The sequence below is a fragment of the Thamnophis elegans genome, chromosome 17, assembly GCF_009769535.1.
Source record: "Thamnophis elegans isolate rThaEle1 chromosome 17, rThaEle1.pri, whole genome shotgun sequence".
Classification (NCBI taxonomy): domain Eukaryota; kingdom Metazoa; phylum Chordata; class Lepidosauria; order Squamata; family Colubridae; genus Thamnophis; species Thamnophis elegans.
In genome coordinates, this window is record NC_045557.1 from 6,988,082 (window position 1) to 7,010,057 (window position 21,976).

General features: G+C 43.3%; 1 protein-coding gene across 4 annotated transcripts; it reads right to left on the bottom strand.

Annotated features, from left to right (window-relative positions):
- Positions 1-5,187: 5,187 nt before the first annotated feature.
- On the bottom strand, positions 5,188-15,955 carry NAA40 (N-alpha-acetyltransferase 40, NatD catalytic subunit). 4 transcript variants are annotated; one of them, XM_032234235.1, is made up of 8 exons: positions 15,643-15,955; positions 13,906-14,001; positions 11,051-11,103; positions 10,369-10,464; positions 9,181-9,339; positions 7,575-7,658; positions 6,850-6,927; positions 5,188-6,562 (listed from the first exon to the last, which is right to left on the bottom strand). In XM_032234235.1, exons 1-8 carry the CDS (start codon positions 15,646-15,648, stop codon positions 6,421-6,423), a joined length of 714 nt encoding a protein of 237 aa, XP_032090126.1. In that variant the 5' UTR covers positions 15,649-15,955; the 3' UTR covers positions 5,188-6,420. The 4 variants fall into 4 exon arrangements, with proteins under 4 accessions (XP_032090126.1, XP_032090127.1, XP_032090125.1 ...); XM_032234236.1 differs by having other exon boundaries at positions 13,906-14,024; positions 15,643-15,790; XM_032234234.1 differs by lacking the exon at positions 15,643-15,955 and adding an exon at positions 15,026-15,204 and having other exon boundaries at positions 13,906-14,024.
- Between the last annotated feature and the right edge of the window lie 6,021 nt (positions 15,956-21,976).

Here is a 21,976-nt window from a genome sequence, read left to right on the forward strand (position 1 = left end):
GTCCCTTCCAATCCTGTTATTCAATGTTCAGTGAGGTCATCAAGCCAAGTGGGATGGAAATGTGAGTGTCTGTGTTTGTGTAAAATGCTATTTTCCAAACTGCATTCCTCCATTCCTGACATTTCAAACACCATACATCTACAACTTGTTGAGATCAGGGGTCGGCAACCTTAAACACTCAAAAGAGCCACAAAGGTCCTAATTGGAAGTTCCCCCCATTCAATTCTGGAGCCGACCAGAAGTCCGGTTCCCCCACCCTAGAGTCTCCTCCTAGCCCGGTGTGCTTTCCCCTCTACCTGTCCTAATCGAAAGCTCTATCAATTGTGGAGCCCAACAGAGGGATGAAAGAGCCACATGCAGCTCCAGAGTCGCAGGTTGCCGACCCCTGGCTTAGAATAATGTTTCTAAGCTACAATTGGACTTTGGCACAGTTTACTGCATTACAATTTAGGTTTTAGGATTTTTTTAAAATCCTGCCTTATTTTTTATCAATAACCCAAGGCAGCAGCTAAGATACGGGTACCTAATGCTCCTCCCCTCCTATTTTCCCCACAACAATCCTGTGAAGTGGCCTGAGAGGGAAGGACTCACCCAAATTAACCTAGCTGGCTTTTGTGCCTTAAGGCAAGACGTTAAGGATGAAAGCTAATTTTGCTGCACTGGATTATTATTATTATTATTATTATTTTTTAAAGAAAATATAATTTCAGCAACATTGAGATCTGTCTGTGTTAATTGTTTCTACAACAGATCAGTGCTATCATTAGCACTCATTAAATTTGCTTATTCACACCTAACTGGAAACACTGCAAAAGGTGTAGGTGTTTTTCCCCCCTATCATATTACACAAAGAGTTAGACAAAAATATTGCATAATTGTTTATAATTAGGAAACATTTATTCAGATTGTCAACCAGTATCTCTTCCCTCCTTTTGCAAATTTTGCATATAAAATTGTTTACTATCCATTTCAAACAACACTTTGGTGAAAACAAGCAAAAATTAAAGAAACATGGAAATAACATTTAAGGGCTTTTATTAACATGAAACGAATTATTCAATGTTATTATAATTATGCAAATTAATTATTTGAACATCCTGGAAGAAAAATTGGGGGGGGGGACTCTTTCTTAGACAGTTCAAGACAACAAATTTCAAAACAAAACAAAACTCAATATAATTATTCTATAGCCTTCTTTGCTACTTGTAAAAAAGCAGAAAACAATGTGATCTATAGCTATAAAAGCAAGCTAAAACCAGGTTGCAGTTTATTTCTGGCTTAATCTCATGTCCATTTAGCTATAAAAGTTTGAAAACATGGTTTATGCCACATGGTGTGATAACTAACCAAATATGGTTTACAGCCACAAAACTGTCATTAAAATAAACCCTATCAGTACTGCATTTTACATTCCGTCTGTAAGAACCCGTGGTATAGTTTGCTTAAATTTGTTAACGCCACAAACTATATTAACTTATTAATGCTTTGCTAATCCAGAGATTTTACTATAGACCCAATGACCTAAGCTTGATCATTCCCTCCTCAAAAAATGAAGGCCCTTCATATATCCAGGGGTCACTAAAAGCGAAGCATGAGCCCAAGTTTACAGTATTGCTTATTCACAATTATTTGGAAACAGTGCAAAATGTACGGGATTCTTCTATATTATCTAGAGATGCTTAATCGCTAACCTGCACTCAGGTGTTATTATCTTGGATGTTACCTCTATATACTTTATATCTTTTTATCTAGATATTTACATCTAATTATCTGTCTAGATGTTTATGCCCCAAACCTCTTTAGTTAAAAGTGAATTACTTATGAATATGTGTAATAATGAATTATTAATGGGGGAATGCATCACCTCTGATTCCAGGACTCTATTCTCAGGACGACCCCTGGCCCAATCCCCTCCCCCCAGGAACCTCTGGAACCCCCCCCTTCTCCTTTTAGCCCCCCCTTTTCTCCCCTTCCTTGATTAAGGAGGGAATCAGACACACACCCCAGAAAAGGAGCTGCCCTCCCCGCTCTGTCCCCTCATTCCTCCCTTTGGGGCTCTGCCCCTTCCCCCAGGCACCTATGGAACCCCCCTTCTCCTTCGAGCCCCCCCATTTTCTCACCTCCCTTGATTAAGGAGGGAATCAGCCTCCCCCAGAAAGGAGCTTTCCTTCCCCTTTCATCCCCCCCCCCGAACTCCCTTCTCCACTCAGTTCCCCAAGAGACTCGTCCAGGCTCCCCTCCAGCCGTGCAGGACTACAAACCCCATCATCCTCTGCCAGCAAGGCTACCTGCCACATGTCTATGCCCTTTGGCCCGGGGGGGGGGGGGGGCTCAAGGATGGGAGCGGCTGGCCCTGAAGCCTCCGGCCTCGGCTTCTCCTTGAACCGCCACCGACGCGGCTGCCATTGTTGCTGCTGCGAGAAGCGGCTCCCTTCATCCCACGCGGCCAAAGCCGGAGGAATAAACCGGAAGCGGCTCCAGCCAGCACACCATAGAGCAAGCTAGGGACAGTCGGCACTTCCGCTCAAAAAGAGCTGCGGTTCCTCCATTGGCCCATGCCAAGATTCCATAGAGAACCAGGCAGGTGTAGAACGTATTTCTGGCGAGGCAGGCAGGCGACCTACCCTTGGACCAAATAGCCATAGAGTAAGGCCGCTCTAGACGCTAGCAAACCTCTCTATATAGAACGCCCAACGGAGTCAATAGCGCATTTTTTCACTTTGTTTTTAAATTAAGTCCCAATTTTATAACCCTTGGAGATGATGAGAGCTCACTCCGTTACGCGGCGCTCGGGATTCGAACTGCCAAACTGCCGACCTTTCTGATCGACAAACTTAGCATCTTAGCCACTGAGCAAGCTTTAAACAGAACAGGAGCTAGAAGTTTACACCTTGGAGTTCTGACAACCGCGGATCTCACGTCTTAAGGAAGGTCCTTTGCCCTTCTGTTGCTACCCAAAATAGGCAATGCTGTAAATTCAAGGCCTGTGGAAGGAGTGCTTCTCCCCAAAGGAAGGGGGGGGGAGTGTGATTTTTGTTGGCAGCTGTCATAACCTGAGGACATCCCCCCCCTCCTATTCCCTTTGGGAAAGGCTGCTTCACTGTGAGGCCTCCGTCCTTTTAGACAGAATGGGCAAAAAACTTGTTCAACATCGCTCTGTCAAATTTGAGAAGATGCATGAAATGACTCATTCTTTTTTTTATTTCCTTGCTGGTGGAAACAGCCATGCTCGATGGGAATTGCAGAGGAGAATCTTATTTTTATTTATTTATTTATTGCCTGCCTTTATTATTTTTACAAATAACTCAACAGCGGAAACCTCACAATTTCCCCACAACAACCCGTGAGGCAGGTAGGGCTGAAAAAGAAGGATTGGCCGAGTCACCCAGCCAGCTTCCGTGCCTAAGGCAGGACTAGAACTCACTGTCTCCTGGTAACTGGCCCAAAATCACCCAGCCGGCTTTCATGGCTAAAGCGGGACTAGCTTTGTAGCCTGGTGCCTTAACCGCTAGGCCACAAGTTGAAAGAAGCACACTAGTTTACCGTAATCCATAAATCATTAAATTAAAAAGATTGAAGGTCGTTCTCAACCTGTGGGTGACAGAGAATAAGCTGTCGGATCCATAAATGCTTCTTTGCCAAGCCTTTTCAGCAGTGATACCCTGGCTGTGTTCAGTGTGTGTGTGTGTGTCTGTGTGTGTGTGTGTCTGTGTGTGTGAGTGAATCTTTGAATGAAAGCCTCAGCAGAACACTCTCATATATAACCAGATAAGAACCGACATTTATATCTGCAAGGCTCTTAACTGATCCTTATCTTGGGCTTTTATTGCTTATATCCATTTACAAGCATTATCTTTATGAAGGCTGTTCACTCCGTTTGGATGAGACAAGGTAATTAATCAAAGTTCTCAGGGACTGTGGAAAAAAGAAAGAAAGAAAGAAAGAAAGAAAGAAAGAAAGAAAGAAAGAAAGAAAGAAAGAAAGAAAGAAAGATTGTTTTCGACAGCCGGGCAGGGAACAAGACAGTAAAATATTTAAGTCCCGTTATTGGCAGGGAGCAAGACTGGCCAAGCCTTCCAGGTGCTAAGAACCTAGTTTTTTTTCTTTTTGTCAGCTAAGGAGCATGGCAGATATATTTTAACTTCCAGACAAAGGAAGCTGCAAGGGCAGAAGATAAGGCCGCAGCTGTGTTTGCATGATACATCTGCCCCTGGTGAAACTAACCATTGTTTACGCAATTAGCCCAATTTTCTGGGCTCCTACCACACGGTGAGTCATTGCGTAATCATCGGTCTTGCTTAGCCAATCGCCAGGCAAAAATAGTTGTCTTGGCTACTTGTCAACCTCTGTGTAGCTTAAGGTTTCTATTTTTAGCTTATTCTGGGCAGGTGGCAAGAGAAACCATGCTTTTTGGGCCATCCTGCCAGAAATTAAACCGTCTTTGGATGTAAACCAGGGGTGAAATTCAGCAGGTTCTGCAGAACCGGCAGTGGAAATTTTGAGTAGTTTGAAGAACCGGCAAATACCACCTCTGACTGGCCCCGGAATGGGGTGGGAATGGAGATTTTGCAGTATCCTTCCCCTGCCACGCCCACCAAGCCACACCCACAGAACCGGTAGTAAAAAAAATTGAATTTCACCACTGATGTACACTATCAATTCAACTAGGGGCCTGCTCTCCCCAGCTGCATCCGCTAAGCCCACGTCTCTCAACCGTGGCTACTTGGACTTCAACTCCCAGGATTCCCCAGTGAGCATAAGTGTGGAAGCTTCCATATTTATTCATCTCGTTTGCAAACTCAAATGCCCATTTTTATAACAGGCCTTGGGAGGATGACAATCGGCATCCAGTAGAACAAGAAGAAATGAAAACTCTTGAACCGAAGAACAGAATTGGCGATTCTTCATTTGAAACTGACTTTTTACAGTGGTGCGTAGAAAAGTATTCAGATGGGAGAGAAAGTTCTCCAATGGTTCAACGCAAAAGACATCCTCTTGAATGTTTAGGAAAAGCAGAGCACCCATTTATAGCTCTTAAAAAAACCCTTCAAAATACGTCACAAGGGAAGCTGTACTTCAGAATACATATACACTTACAATCCACTGGAGATCAAACCGAATGTTTATTTTAAAAACAGACAAACTTCACCACCCCCCCCCGCACCTCCAGTTAACTTTTTTTTTAAAAAAAATACACCAGGCTGTTCTTTGATCCCAGCAAAAGTTACTGGTTTAATAAGAGTAGTTCTTTTGAAAATTGCTTCTGTGAAACAAGACTATTCCAAAATGCAAAAAAAATAAAAAATGAGGAAACACCCACAATATATACAAAAGTATTATTTCAGCTTCAAAATGTAAAGTATTTTGCATGCCACACTCAACATGCTTAACCACCTTTCCACTTTTATTTTTTTTTAAGGGGAGAAATCCATCGATGAAAAAGTCTAAAAGGGAAATCAAGACGTTGGAATAATTCAATGTTATCTTTATGGGATCATGTCTGCTGACAGTTTTTTGTTCCGAAACCAACAGGCTAGAGAGGACTTCCTAAACAATAAGGAGACACTCCTAGGGGAACTGGAATTATTTGCTCTTGCACAACTGCTTTTACTGGGAGCGTTCGGACAACCCAAACCACTCCGAGTTGCTTCTTAGCACAGCTGGCTGAGAAAGAAATCATGCCATTTTAGTTAGGCTGAAGGTCCAGACTTGGGGACTGACTGAGAGCAGGCTGCGCGGAATAATCCGTTCGCGCAGATATTGTCCTCCAACGCACAAGGAAGGAAATATAACCAGTTGCACCCATGTTGTACTTAGGATCCAGTTCTAAAAATCTGTGTGGATCCCCCCTCCTTCTTTTCCTATAAGCCTAGACAACCAGAGTTGCTTTGATATACACACACCTAAAGAAGATCTTCCCAAGGATTTGGTTCAGAGGATGTACGTTCTTTTTAAAACCTGCTCCAATTCTCCCACAAAATTATAAACCCAGAGTTGCAAATTATTCAAAGACAATAATTTGATCAGCCATCCCCAAAGTCTATCCTTCATCTGCAGAGAAGGGCTCACTAATTCTTGCCAAGGCCTTTAGGCAGGAAACCCCGCCAATTTTCCGTGGGAAAAGAAAAAGAGAGGGAGGGGGAAAAAACACCTCGCAGATTCCCACCTTCAGTTCAAAAGCTGCAGGTAAAGCAAGATCAGGCCTAAAGGTAGGTCTCTCGGCTTTGATTTAAAGGACCTCCGATAGGGAGGAAGATCTCTTGATCCCGGGATCCGGGATGTAACCCCTGGAGTTCTGTTCTTCTTGACTTGAGAATGCAGCAAGAATCGGAGAGGCTGGGGAGGAACAGGTCAAGAGGAGCCACGAGGAAGGCACGCTTATGTTGGGCGGGTTATTTCGGAAGGCGCGGAAGGAGCCCCTCAATGGCAGCAGCCTCCGCACGGAGTGCCCAAGTGAGCCTGCTGGCTCTCCCCAAATTTGGTCCTCCGGCTGAGGATCTCGTAGGAGCAGTCTTCCCCACAGCAGCCGGACATGCTCGGTGAGGTATCGTCTATTTCAAATCTAAAGGGTCAGGACAATTGCTTTTAAAAAAAAAAAATAGCAGGCCCACATACACAGACCTTCCAGCTGGTGTTTTCTCAATAAAATTGATCGTATTTGGCGAAACGGTTTGGTGTTTGTCGAAATAATTTTAACACGGTGAACGCTTTAATCTAAGCAAGGAGGCGATGTGCTAAAAAGGCGTGGCTTTTTAATTTAAAAAAAAAACCCACCCAAATATTTAGCGATCCCATTGTTCTTTCTGCTTTGGAAGGCGAGAATAATGAAATCAAATCATTTTGACTTACTGTAAAGCTTCCCTGAAGAAGTGGTTGGCTCCGTGGTTATGTTTGAAGACTGTTAGCATGACTTTTTTCATCTGTGTGCTGAGGAAAGTCAGGAAGAGCCAAAATCAGAATGGGCTGAGAGAAAAACGGGCCGGGGGAGGGGGGGGTGTAGTGCTCCTAAAAAGCTTCATTTGGGGGAGGGGGGATCAATTTCTAGACTGTAACTTTGCTGCTTGTATCCTTACGGTTTATATTGATATTGATCGTTTCCTGATTGCTTATTTGTATCCTATGACTATCACTAAGTGTTGTACTTGACTAATGTATCTTGTCTTTTTATATTCACTGAGAGCCTATGCATTCTATTCTAGTCTGTATTCAGAATTCACTCCTTCTATTCTGTTGCTTATGAGTAACCTATGAGTATCACTAAGTGTTGTATCTTATGATTATTGACGAATGTATTCTATTTTATTTTTCTTTCTGTACACTGAGAGCATGTGCACCAAAGGCAAATTCCTTGTGTGTCCAATCACACTTGGCCAATAAAGAATTCTATTCTATTCAGAATTCTCTTATTCTTTTCTGTTCTATTTTATTTAGAATTTTCCTATTCTATTCTATTCCATTCCATTCTACGTAGAAGTCAAAATCCTTAGGATTATTTGGAAGTTTGGGCTCTGCTTCATGCTTTTTAAGGATGCCTGGGTTTGTAGCTCAGAAACCATGGGAAATCAAAGGCCTACCTGTTTGCCACAAGCTGCAGGATCTGAATGAGGAACTTGCCGAGGCCTTTCCGTCTTGCTTTGCTTTCTAGCTGTATTTCATAGCTAGAGCAAGAAAGAGAGAAAATACGCTAAGCAAATACCAATACCCCAGCTGTGCCATCTATTATCTTTGTTATTGCCATTTGAAGTACAAAATGCCGAATTTGGAAACACTATTTAGAAGAGAAGAGCTTTCAATCGATAGGGGGAAAAAATCCTTTTTTTTTTGTTTTAATTTGAAATCAGTGCTTGCAACTATTTAAACACTTAAATAAATATTGAAAGCTTGCTCGAGGATTTCGGCATTCGATAAGCTTGAAACAAGGAGAAGACCGACCAGATGTGAAAATAACTGATGAAGTGCCAAATACGGGGGTCATGTGAAATGCACTTAAGAGTGTCACATTAAGGAGACATGGTTGGCACACAGCAGATTCTGGATTTGTTTTGCAGGCACAAATGACCCTTTCCAACATAGAGCCCTGGTGGCGCAGTGGTTAGAACGCAGTATTGCGTTCCCACAGCCTGGAGTTCGATCCTAATGGGGCTCAAGGTTGTCTCAGCGTTCCACCCTTCCGAGGTGGGTAAAAGGAGAACCCAGATTGTTAAGGCAATAGGCTGACTCTGTACACTGCTTAGAGAGGGCTGAAAAGCACTATGAAGTGGTATATTAGTTCCATCGCTGTTCTGTTCTACCCTACTCTGCATTTTTCCTGCATTCTCTTCCATGCCATTCTATATATTCTATTCCATATTTTCTATTTCATTTCATTCCATCAATTCTATTATTATTCTATTCTTATTATTCTATTCTATTCAATTCATTCTTATTCTATTCCATTTCTATTCTGCTTTGTTCTATCCTATCCCATATTTCTATTCTATTCTATTATTATTCTATTCTATTTCTATTCCATCCCATCTTTTCTATTCAATTCTATTAATTCTATTCTATTATTATTCTATTCTATCCCATTCCATATTTTCTATTCTATTCCATTAATTCTTATTCTATTTCTATTCCATCCCATCCCATATTTTCTATGCCATTGTTAATTCTATTCTATTATTATTCTATTCTATTTCTATTCCATCCCATATTTTCTATTCCATTCTATGAATTTTATTATTATTCTATTCTATTTCTATTCCATCCCATATTTTCTATTCCATTCTATGAATTTTATTATTATTCTATTCTATTTCTATTCCATCCCATATTTTCTATTCCATTCTATGAATTTTATTATTATTCTATTCTATTATTACTTTTCTGTTCTGTTCTATTCTAATTCTATTCCATCCCATCCCATATTTTCTATGCTATTGTTAATTCTATTATTATTCTATTCTATTCTATTCCATCCCATATTTTCTGTTCCATTCTATGAATTCTATTATTATTCTATTCTATTATTACTCTATTATATTCTATTCTATTCCTTTTCTGTTCTATTCTATTCCTTTTCTATTCTATTCTTATTCTATTCCATCCCATCCCATATTTCCTATTCCATTCCACTGGACCTTCCTGCCTGATGAAGACCGCAATCCAGCTGCTGAAATCCCAAGTCAGAAGTCCTACCAATAGAGAACCTCCTCTCCGTATTCGACGTCAAAGCGGAAATGCGAGAAGGCCACAGGAAGGGAGCCGTTCTCCAAAGCGATTAAGTACCAAGCCCTGTCGTCGGTCATTTCATCCCGTTTTTCCCGGTCTTTCCATCCCCACTCGCTCTGCTCATACCTTTTGAAGGGGGACAGAAAAAACAAGAGAGAGAGAAACGAGATAATCCTTCAGGATGGGATCAACAACCTTCTGTCCAGGGAAGTTGGGAATCCTTGTGCAGGGATCATATTTGGAATATGTCTCCCCAGAGCCACTACAGGTAGTCCTTGATTTGCAACCATTCATTTACTGACCGTTAAAAGTTATAACACTGAGAAATGGCTTACCGCGGATCCTAGCACGGCTCGTCCTCTGCTTATATAGCAGTAGACTTATATACCGCTTCATAGGCCTTTCAGGCCTCTCTAAGCGGTTTACAGAGAGTCAGCATATTGCCCCCAACAATCTGGGTCCTCATTTTACCCACCTCGGAAGGATGGAAGGCTGAGTCAACCCTGAGCCGGTGAGATTTGAACCGCTGACCTGCTGATCTAGCAGTAGCCTGCAGTGCTGCATTTAACCACTGCGCCACCTTGGCTCTTATAACCACAACGGAGCCCAACATTTCTGTGGCTAAGCGGGACAGTCGTTAAGTGAGTTTTGTCCCATTTTACAACTTCCCTTGCCATAGCTGTTAAGCAAATCCCTGCAGCCGTGAAGTTAGTCACCCGGTTGTTAAGTGAATCGGGCATCCCCGTTGACGTTGTTGGTCAGAAGGTTGCAAAGGGGGATCACATGACACACACACACACACACACACACAAACACCCCGGGACAACACTGCAAGCGTCATGAATGTGAGTCAGTTGCCAAGCGGCCGAATTTTGATCACGTAACCGTGGGGGTGCTGCAACGGTCGTTAAGTGTGAGAAACGGTTATAAGCCGCTTTTTCAGTGCTGTTGTGACTTGAGAAGGGTCACTAAACAAGTTGTTGGAAGTGGAGGTTTACCTGTATTCTTGGGCACTTTTTTCCTCTCTTACAAATCACATATTTTGGCTCTTGAGCCAGAGAGAGTGAGGTTGGGCCACCTTTGGCTCATACCACAATTATTGGCTACAGCTGCCCACCAGCCTCCCGCTGTCCCTGGGCATCCTTATGGCCTTACAAGGTCTGCATGTTCGTTTTGGTCAGCTCAAAGGCCCAGTCGAGGGTAGCCGGTTCCAAACTGGAGACGCGTTTGCATTCGATGGAAACGTTCAGTCTGTAACAGAAGAACAAGACTGTCAGGCCTGCAGCCGTCTTTTCTATTAGGTCTTTGGCCTGCCACACTTTCTATGCGTTTTCTATGGTGGGAAAATGGGAGGAGTTAGATGATATGTAGCCATAACAACATTCTTTCTAGAAAGCCAAGGTCATCCTTTGTCTCTGTACCTCTGCACCTGACTGGAACTGGAGGGTGGAACCGCCAGCGTGGCAGTGGGAGATTGGACCATGGGATGGACTTGTGGGTGTGGGGGGGGCAAGATCTTGAACTTTCAACTGGGTGGGGAAAACCGGGAAGCTTTCAGATTCAGGTTTTTCCAGCTGTGCCTCACTTCATAAATGGGAACTTTGAGCAATACTTTGCCTTGGACTCCGATTTACTTTTGGATGCTATTTGGAACCCTGAGAAATACGTGATTAGGATTACTTGTGGAAGTGCAATTAAATCTGGGGGTTGCGAGATAGGAAATGCCATGCAGCCCTCAAGCAGGACAAGAGTGAGGCTTTGTAATTATTTTAGCGCAGAAGGAGAGGCCTGGATTCGAATCTCTCCCCTCAAAAAAGGACACGGGCTTTTTACTCACCCGTTTCTGTCGTATTTCTTGAAGACAGGAAAAGCTTCTAAGGGGTCTCCCAGCTGTACAAAGAAAGGAAGTCGTTAGAGAAACTCAAAAGTTGATGTCGGGAGAACGGTGAAGCAGTAAGCAGCAGCCACAAGGAAGAGGGAGTCCACCTGTTCTCCAAAGCACCTGAAGGCAAAGCAGGATACAATGGATGGAAAACTAATCAAGGAGAGATCCAGCTTAGAAATAAGGAGAAATTTCCTAACAGTGAGAGCAGTTAATCTGTGGAACAGCTTCCCTCCAGAAATTGTGGGAGCTCCAACATTGGAAGTTTTCGAGAGGAGATTGTGCAGCCATTTCTCCAGAATGGCACAGGGTCTCCTTCTTGAGCAGGGGGTTGGACTAGACGACCTCCAAGGTCCCTTCCAATGGCTATTCTGTTAAAAGCACAACTGTCTAACTTTGGAACATTTAAGGATCAAGATCAAGACAATAAAACGCCTGGCCTTTTGTTATATTATCAAATAAAATGCTGATTTTGCTCGTCCGAAGTCATCTGGGAAGATCCCCAATGGGGGAATCATGTCACTCTGCAACGCTGCAGCTGTTTTAAATCCACGCCAGTTGTCAAGATCCTGAATTTTGACCATGTCAATGCAGGACGGCCGCAACAGTCATTAAGTGTGAAGATCAGTCGTAAGTCACTTATTTCAGTGACAACATAAGTTCAAATGGCCGGTAAATGAATGGCTGTAAGTTGAGGACTACCTGATGCAGGTAGAATACCTTCAGCTGATCACATACTCTGCAGTAATTAATCAGCTAAACTGCCTTAACTTCAATGTGATAGAAAATGTCTAATTCATGAGTAGATCTGTGGGCAAATTTATTGAGGGGTTGTTTTCTTTCTTTTTTTTTTGAGGGGGGGGGAGACTTCCTTTCTTCAGCTCCTTCCTCTGCTTGTCTTTTCCTCTGTTAAAATTAAAATGTTTATTTACACCATGTTTCCCTAAAAATAAGACTGGGTCTTATATTAATTTTTGCTCCAAAAGCTCCTTAGGGCTTATTTTCTGGTTAGCTCTTATTTTCGGGGAAATACGGTATTAAACACGTCCATCTGGCTGACAATCTTAACTGGGGCTTATTTTGGAGGAGGGGAGGTAGGGCTTATATTACGAACATCCTGAAAAAGCAGGCTAGAGCTTATTTTCTAGTTAGGTCTTATTTTGGGGAAAATAGGGTACCGTATTTTTCGGACTACAAGACGCATCAGAGTATAAGACGCACCAAGATTTTGAAGGTAATTTTTTTAAAAAAAGTTTTTGCACTCTGCAGGCCTCCCAAACCCTCTGGAGGCCTCATTTTTTGTGAAAACCGGGGCATGCAGAGAGTTTAAGAGGCCTGCAAAGTGTTCCTGGGGGGGGGGGGCAAAAAGAGCAAAAAATGGCCCATTTTCCGTTCATTTGCACACCCATGTTTGCGAAGGGTTTTGGGAGGCCAAAAATGCTGTATTCAGTGTATAAGACGCACCCAGATTTTCACCCTCTTTTGTGGGGGGGAAAGGTGCATCTTATGCTCCGAAAAATACGGTATATCTTTATTCTAACTAGTGTCTAATAACGATCAACTCCTCCAAGTGGCTTGATCCATTCCTTCTCTAAACACCAGAACCTTCCTAGAGGACAAAGACTTTCAATATTACCAATTTGTTCGTGTCAGGCAAGAAATAAACTCACAGATCTGTGTTCTCCCATCTTCAAAACACTGTTTAAAAATAATGCTTCAATCCCCAGGAGTCCAGCTTTTCAAATGAGGTCTGGACAGGTTGCTAAGCAAAGGCTTGGTGATACCAGCAGGAAGCCATAAAACACAAGGCAGCGGCTGGATTCAAACAACACCTTAAACCCAGGGCTTCCCTAAGTTTTCCCTTCCTTATTCCAAACAGCTTCTCGGAAACTTCCAGGACCCTTTGTTACTTTGAACAGTTGCTTAATGAATGGTCGTAAGTGGTAAAAGGTGCTAGTCGTTCCAGACTCTAGGGGGCGGTGCTCATCTCTGTTTCAAATCCGAAGAGCCAGCGCCGTCCAAAGACATCTCCATGGTCATGTGGCCGGCATGACTCAACACCGAAGTTGCACAGAACGCTATTTCTTTCCCACCAAAGGTAGCTCCTATTTTCCTACTTGCATTTTTTAAGTGTTTTCGAACTGCTAGGTTGGCAGAAGCTGGGACAAGTCACAGGAGCTCACTCCGTAACGCGGCGCTCAGGATTCGAACCACCCAACTGCCGACCTTTCTGATCGACAAGCTCAGCGTCTTAGCCACTGCGTCCCTTGGTCATAAGTCAAGGACTATCTTATTATAAAAATAATATCACTGAAGATCAATCAAATCAGGTAGGACTCACTTAACAGATGCCTCGCTTAGCAATGGAAATTCTACTCCCAGTAAGTCTTGCCTGTACAGGAAAGCTTTATTATTTTCCCTACTTCATGCATTCCTCAATTATGCAATCATTGGTGTAAAACTATTCAGTAAGTTTCAGGATAGAGGCAGGGAGTGGAATCAGAAGTTAAGTTGCTTTTCTAACCACTACCATTAAGGGTGTCCAACTTCGGCAACTTTTAAGACTTGTGGATTTCAACTCCCAGAATTCTCCAGCCAGCTTTGGGAATTCTGGGAGTTGAAGTCCACAAGTCTTAAAGCTGCCAAGATTGGACAAGGCTGCATTGCACCCTTCCCTAGATTTTAACTGTACTAATTGGGTTTTATACAAGGTGTTTTTTTTAATAGCCCTAAGAAAGAAGCTGGAAGATAAGACATACTTTGCATGGTAAAATAATAAAGATGTGGAATAAAAAAGGAGAAAAACTCACTTTATTTGCCGCCTCAACCTTGGCACAGACAGCATCCATGGCTGCCCGCTCCTCCAACCGTTTCTGCTTCTTCTCCTTCCCTTTACTGGACTTCCTCTGCAACCAGGAGGGTTGAAATGCTAAGACACAACACACAAACAGAACTGAACAGTTCCCCATCTATTAAGGCTTCTTCCATCACAGGTGGTCCTCAACTTACGACCACAATTGAGCTCAAAATTTATGTCGATGAGCAAGGCAGTTAAGTGAATTTCCCCCATTTTATGGCCTTTCTTGACACGGTTGTTAAGCGAATCACTGCAGTTGTTAAGAGTATTAACAGGGTTGTTAAGATCTGGCTTCCCCGTCGACTTGGCTTGTCAGAAGGTCACAAAAAGGGGTTCAGTGACCCCCAGGACATTGCAACCATCATAAATATGTCAGAAAAAGGAGAAAAACATCTGTTATCTATTTATCTATGTCTGCCTGCTTATCTATCTATCTATCTATCTATCTATCTATCATCTATCTATCTAATCTTTTTCTATCTAGGCATTTTCTATCACCTCTTTCTATATCTTCTATCATCCATCTATATAATCTATTATTTATATCTAGCTACATCTATTATCAATATCTGTCTATAATTGTCTATCTATCTCTATCTTCTATCATCCATCTATCTACAATTGTTTCTCTATAGAGCTCGTCGCTCTATCTACATCTATTATCTATATCTATGACTGTGTCTGCATCAATCCACCTATCTCTATATCTATCTATCTATCTATCTATCTATCTATCTATCTATCTATCTATTTAGGTATTTTCTCTATCATCTCTTTCTATATATTCTATCATCCATCTATCTACAATTGTTTCTCTATAGAGCTCGTCGCTCTATCTACATCTATTATCTATATCTATGACTGTGTCTGCATCAATCCACCTATCTCTATATCTATCTATCTATCTATCTATCTATCTATCTATCTATCTATCTATCTATTTAGGTATTTTCTCTATCATCTCTTTCTATATATTCTATCATCCATCTATCTACAATCTATTATCTATCTCTCTATCTCCATCAATTATCAATATCTGTCTATGATTGTCTGTCTGTCTATCATCTACCTACCTATATTATCTATTGTCTGTCTGTCCATCTTCCATCTGTCCAATATCCTCCTTTCACCCCAAACCAACCCCTTGACTTGGTAAGATGCCCCCCACGCTTTCGCTGTGGAGGATGGGAACTGTAGTTTAGCAACGTCTTGGAGAAGTCACACCGAAGGCTTTAAACAACGCCCCCCCCCCGCAAACTCTGCTGAATATTTCAAGTATAAGCCCCACCGACCCCCATTTCCACCCCCTAAGAGATATATACTAAAGCTATCTATGAGGTGGGCAGCTGTATAAATTAGAATAATAAATGCAGAGGTCCCATTTCTTCTTCTGCCCCCCCCTCATCTTGATCCTGACAAACCCCCCCACCCATGTTTTTCTCTAATTTTATTTCCCCCCACAGCCCCCTCCCCAATTTACAGCCTGGCCCTCCATTCTTAATTTTATTCCCCCCACCAAGCCAGGCTTTTCAACCCATTACCTCAAATTCCGCCCCCCTCACAACCCCCCCTTATATTCATCTCCCCCCTTTGTGGCCCTCTCCTCAAACGTGATCCCCTCGTCGCGGTTCCTGCCCCCCCTCAGACTCCAGCCTTGCCCCCTCCCTACCTCAACCCCCCCCCCCCTTACCCCCATGGTGACGGCGACCGCGAGCCCCCCACAGCCTCCCCAATGATGCGTGACCCGAGAGGGCGGAGACAGACTTTAAAAAAAAAAGCCACGAAGCTACTGCGCCTGCGCAGAGACCCCCTCCCCAACGGCCGGGAAAGCAAAACGCGGCCTAAGGAACCGCCTGACGCGACGGCGCGAGGCCGCCCGCGCCTGCGCAGCGAGGCGTAAGGGCAAAAGAGAGGGCGGAAGGGCAGGGAGCTCTCCTTCTCGGACGCGTGCGCGGAGGAGGAGACAATAGGCGGGAGGAGAAAGGCGGGAGTGGAGGGGAAGGAAGGCGAAAAGAGCGGGAAAGCGCGGAGGGTTTAGCTAGGAGCCCAAAAAGAATAGGGATAAAAGGAGAGGAGGAGGAGGCGCGCGTGCGCACTCACGTTCTTGGAACCGCTCCGCCTCTTTCCCCCAAACCCCGCCCTTTAAGTCGAGTTTCGCGGGCGAGGGGGGGTGGATGGGGAAATGGAATTTCTTAGCTGCTGATTGGCTAGAGCAAAAAAAAAGACATTTTAATCTTGATTGATATTAATTCAATATTGATTAATAATGTGAATGAAATACTTCCTCTGCCAGCCAGTTGTGGTTAATTAAAAAAAATAAAAATAAACAAAACAAAATAAATAAAATAACTAAAATAAAACAATAAAATAAAAAATAAATTAATCAAAATAACATAAATAAAACACCTAAAATAAAATTAAAAAAAATAAAGTAAAATAAAGTAATGAAATAATGAGTAAAATAACGAAATGAAATAAAAAAAATTAAAAAATAAGTCGGAAAACTCCTTCGCTATGGCAAATGAAGACGTTTTTTATTTAACCATGGTTTAAATCAAACCATGATTGCAGACAACATTCTAATTTACCTTGCATCCCAGAAAAGTAGAGATAAGCATGATACATGAACTTTGCCTGAGAAAACATTTTTCCTCCCTTTCCCCCCCCCCAAAAAAAGTCTCAAAATTTCTCCTGAATGGCAAAGAGGAAATATAAATAAATCAAATCTTCAGGTTCCCAAAGAATAGAATAGAAGTGGAGTGTAATAGAGAATAAGAATAAGAATAGAATAGAAGTGGAGTGGAATAGAGAATAAGAATAGAATAGAATAGAAATAAGAGTAGAGTAGAGTAGGATAGGACAGAAATAACAATAGAAATAAGAATAACAATAGAATAGAATAGAATTCTTTATTGGCCAAGTGTGATTGGACACACAAGGAATTTGTCTTTGGTGCATAATATGCTTTCCGTGTACATAAGGAGAATAAAACGCATTCATTAAGAATAAAAAGACACAACACTTAGTTATAGTCAAGGTTACTAATAAGCTATCAAATTGTACTAGGAAATAAACAATTAGCCGCGTGCCCTTATAAAGCTTCAGAACCCGATATTAATCAATGAAACTTCCTCTTTTTTTCTCCCCAAGACGGACCTTTCCTGGAAAGCTTCTTCAAAATCCTTTCCTTTTGCAATCCTTCCCCCTTCCAAAAAAAAATCTGATTTTTTTTTAATGAAGTTTTAAGGTTGGAGCACTCAATTTCCTTCCAAATCCTTCAGGAATCAGATAAATGATAAGAAGATAAAAGGGGGCCCTCCTCGTACCTGCTAGGAATCTAAAGCAGGCAGCAGAGGGAGCTCGTGTCGAAGATTATCTAACCCCCACCCCAAATAAAAACTAACTTAGAAGAAAACCCTTAGGGGGTTGTGCTGCCTGGGGGATTCTGGGAGTTGAAGTCCACAGGACTTCAAGTTGGCCAAGGTTGAGAAACACTGATCTAAATTAAAGTGGCAGTTGGCACCAGCTGGACCCTACATCAGGGTGCCAGGCACTTCCCCAAAAATGGCAGTATATAGGAAGTTAGCATCCACCAATCTCCTAGAAAAATGAACCATGATGGTGAATCTATAGCACGCATGCCAGAGTTAGTGCACAGAGCCATCTCTGTGTGCCACCTAAAAAACAGAGTTTTCAGGCTGTTTTTGGGGGGCATTTTCAGGCTGTTTTGGGGGCGTTTTTCAGGCCAAAAACAGCCAAAAAAACAGGAATGTGCGCGCCGGGCAGCTGGTCTTTGGGGTCCGGGCACTCCAGCGCAAATGTACACATTCATGCCCGCATGTTCTGGTTTGAGCCCTCTGTGCCAAAGAGGTTTGCCATGACCATCCTAGAAAATATTAAAAAGGCAGAATATTATATTTCCCTGGATGAGAAATGGTGAAACATGTTTTTAGGCAGGAAACAAGACTCTTAATAACCTCCACCATCCTCAATAGCCCCCCAGCAGATGCATATAAGAGATCAAGAGATAGCTAGGTCTATTCATAGGCAAATGCCCTCCCCCAAGAGCCAACAAAGGTAGGATTAGCCTTCTACCCATCTCACCTGGGAAGATTCCATCGCCCAGCAAGGCTCAACAACCAAACCTGGAACTCGGGACAACTTATAGAGTTGCCCCTCCAGGGGAGTCTGACAACCAATCAGAACACAAGCTCAAATTCAAAAGCCCAGAGTGGGCATAAAACTAGGGACTTTTCAGCTTCACCCAACGTCTTCAAGGCATGTGATCCTTCCCACCATTAAACCATCTTTCCAAGGAACTTCCATGAATCCAGTGTCTTTCCCCCCCCCCACTTGGAGGACATTTCTTCCAACAGCAGTTTGACACCCCCCCCTGGGGGGGAATATATATTTTACAGGGTCCTCCTACGCCCTTGCTAAAGACTTACAAGAGTTCATTTAGCGTCTGTTCAAAGTTACGATGGCACTGAAAACAGATTGGTGGCAGAGCCAGATGGGCGATGACAGGCTGGGTGGGTTTCTGCTGCCACCCTGGGCTGCTGGAGTGTGTGTGTGTGTGTGTGTTTGTGTGTGTCTGGCCATTCCGGGAGATCTCGAGAGATCTCTGTAGAGCACGGAGCTTGGGGATCGGTTCCCTGGGATAAAAGTTATTCTGGAGGGAGGTTGATTCCATTTCTCCAGTCTCCGGAGTCTGGTTGACCACTTTCTTCTAAGGGGCTTTTCCCCACCCACCCCAGGTCTCCATCTCTTCCTGCTGCCTTTTGTGATCTGGCATCTCTTCCAGGATCCTTGTAATAGAGGCAATCCCCCCCCCCCTCCTCATCCCTGAGATCTTTACTGCAGATCTGGCTAAATGTGGGGCTTGTTCTGACTTGGTCATTTTAGAAAGAAAAAGCTTTCGACTGCATTCGCGGTGAAAGGAATATTTTGACTAAAGCCAAGCGGTTACACAAGATAGTTTGGGGGGAAAAAAACACCAGATTTGAGGTTTCGGGCACGAAAACAGCTTTCTTACTTTCCCCTTTTTTCTCAGGTCCTTCGCTCCCCCCCTCCCATCCTCAATTATCTTCCTGGTGTCCAATTTCAAACCAATTGTTTTGGTAACCCTTCTGCTTCTTGGCGGGCTCTCGGGGGGGGGGGGGGCGGCATTCCATTCCCATGCGGATGGCCTTGGGGTTCGGCCCACTGAGGTCTCTGGCGGGCAGTGGGAGTATAGTTTGGGTTTCTGGTCTTCTTCCCCAACCATCTGTTGGCTCCCCCCTCTCCCACTCCACAACCCAGGATTCCTGGCAGTCTGGCATCATCAGCGAAGCAGCAGTGCGGCGAAGCAGGATGGGAGTACTGAACCCCCCTCCCCGCCTTGCTTTGAAAGCAGACTGAAAGCCAAGGAGGTCATAAGAGCAGCTCTGGATCCTATTGTACAGAAATCCCCTTTCCATATTCCCTATCGTGATTTTTCTTCTCCCTTCTTTTCTTTCCTTCCTTCCTTCCTCCCATCCGCACTCCTTCCTTCCTTCCTTCCCAGTCCCCCTTTCTCCCTCCATCCCCATCTTTCTTTCCTTTCTTCTTTTCCCAGTCCCTTTTTCTTTCTTTATCCCTTCCTTATTTCCTTCCCTCCTCCCTCCCTTCCTCCTTTCTTCCCTTCCATCAACACTCCTTCATTCCTCCCTTCCCAGTCCCTCTTTCTCCCTCCATCCCTCTCTCCTTTCCTTCCTTTCCCAATCCCTCTTTCTCTCTTGGTACCTCTCCCTTCCTTCCTTCCTTCCTTCCTTCCCATTCCCTCTTTCTCCCTCCATCCCTCTCTTCTTTCTTTCTTCTTTCCTTCCCTCCTCCCTCCTTCCTTCCCTCCCTCCTTTCTTCCCTTCCATCAACACTCCTTCATTCCTTCCTTCCCGGTCCCTCTTTCTCCCTTCATTCCTCTCCTTTCCTTCCTTTCCCAATCCCTCTTTCTCTCTCGATACCTCTCCCTTCCTTCCTTCCTTCCCATTCCCTCTTTCTCCCTCCATCCTTCTCTTCTTTCCTTCCTTTCCCAGTCCCTCTTTCTCTCTCAATACCTCTCCTTTCCTTCCTCTTTTCCTTCCTTCCTTCCCATTCCCTCTTTCTCTCTCCATCCCTCTCTTCTTTCCTTCCTTTCCCAGCCCCTCTTTCTCTCTCAATACCTCTCCTTTCCTTCCTCTTTTCCTTCCTTCCTTCCCATTCCCTCTTTCTCCCTCCATCCCTCTCTTCTTTCCTTCCTTTCCCAGCCCCTCTTTCTCTCTCGATATCTCTCCATTCCTTCCTTCTTTCCTTCCTTTCCTAGTCCCTCTTTCTCTCTCAATACCTCTCCTCTCCTTCCTCTTTTCCTTCCTTCCTTCCCAGTCCCTCTTTCTCCCATCCCTCCTTCCTCCCTTCCTCCCACTACCTCTTTCTCCCTCCATCCCTTTCTTCTCTCCTTCCTTCTCCCTCCCTTCCCATTTTGCACAAATAGCTGGTTTAAATACCAACCAAGCAAGATGTTCCAATCTTGTTGGAACCAACTTCTCTGGTGATGTTTCCACACATGCTGCAAACCCCAAACACCAGTTTATTCTACAATCCAGGGAGCCCTTCAGCTCAGACCCCAATTCTTGCCTACCCCGAACGGATACCTCTCTATCCTAAGCAAACCAAGAGGCTCTGAAATTTCTAACCCATCCAAGGTAGAAGAGACTGAAGGAGATAAATCTGGGTTTATCTCTATTCTAGAACTGCCCATTAATATGGAGAAGGACGGAAAGGAAGGGAAAAAGACAGGAAGGGATTATGGAGCAACGGGGATCACCTTGGAAGAGTTAAAAAACCAAGCTGGGAAAATATCTTCAGGGAGGAGAAAAACATAAACAAAAACCTGTCTAGGAGTTAACACCACCTTGATAGCAGATAATAATAATAAAAAAAGAGCTTCACAGACCAGTGCATCCATATTAGTCGGCATCCACCCAATCAAAGCTGCTCAAAAAAAGAGAAATTGAGGAAGAGAGGAAGGAGGGGGAGGGAAAAGCAGGGAGAAATCAGCGCTAAAGGAATTTCGCTTAGACAGAGTCCATCTCAAGCAGGGAATTAAAAAAGACAAGCCCTTTTTTTCACTCGCAGGAACTCTGCTAAGCTGTCTAACCCTTCCAAAAATAGAGGGGAAATATTATTATTATTATTATTATTATAAACAATTGTATCACAGCGGCCAGTTGTTTCACCGGATTTGGCATTGGTTACTAGTCGGGCCCCACCCAGGGGCCTAGGACGTTGTAACGTATTTTCGTAATATGCGTGCAGATCCAAGCAGTGCAGCTTTTTGTATTTGACTGATGGTGATTTTGTCAATTTTTAACTGTTTTAAATGTAATTCCAGTGCTTTTGGAATAGCACCCAATGTGCCAATTACCACTGGAATTACCACTGCTGGTTTGTGCCATAGTCGTTGAATTTTGATTTTTAAGTCCTGGTATTTTGCGATTTTTTCATGTTCCTTCTCGGCGACCCTGCTATCACCTGGTATTGCGATGTCTATGATTGTGACCTTATTTTTCTCAACCAGTGTGATGTCTGGTGTATTATGCGCCAGTATTTTGTCTGTTTGTATACGGAAATCCCACAAGATCTTGACCATCTGATTTTCGGTGACTTTTTCAGGCTGATGTTCCCACCAGTTTGTTGCTGTTTTAATATTATAATTTTTGCACAGATTCCAGTGGATCATTTGTGCTACTGAATTGTGCCGCAATTTATAATCAGTCTGCGCAATTTTTTTACAGCAGCTGAGGATGTGATCAACAGTTTCATCAGCTTCTTTGCAAAGTCTGCATTTGGCATCATCAGAGGATTTTTCGATTTTGGCCTTAATGGCATTTGTGCGGATAGCTTGTTCTTGCGCAGCCAGGATTAGTGACTCTGTTTCTTTCTTTAATGTACCTGTTTTTAACCATAACCAAGTTTGTTCACTGTCCACTTTATCTTTTATTTTTTCCAGAAATTGGCCATGCAGTGCT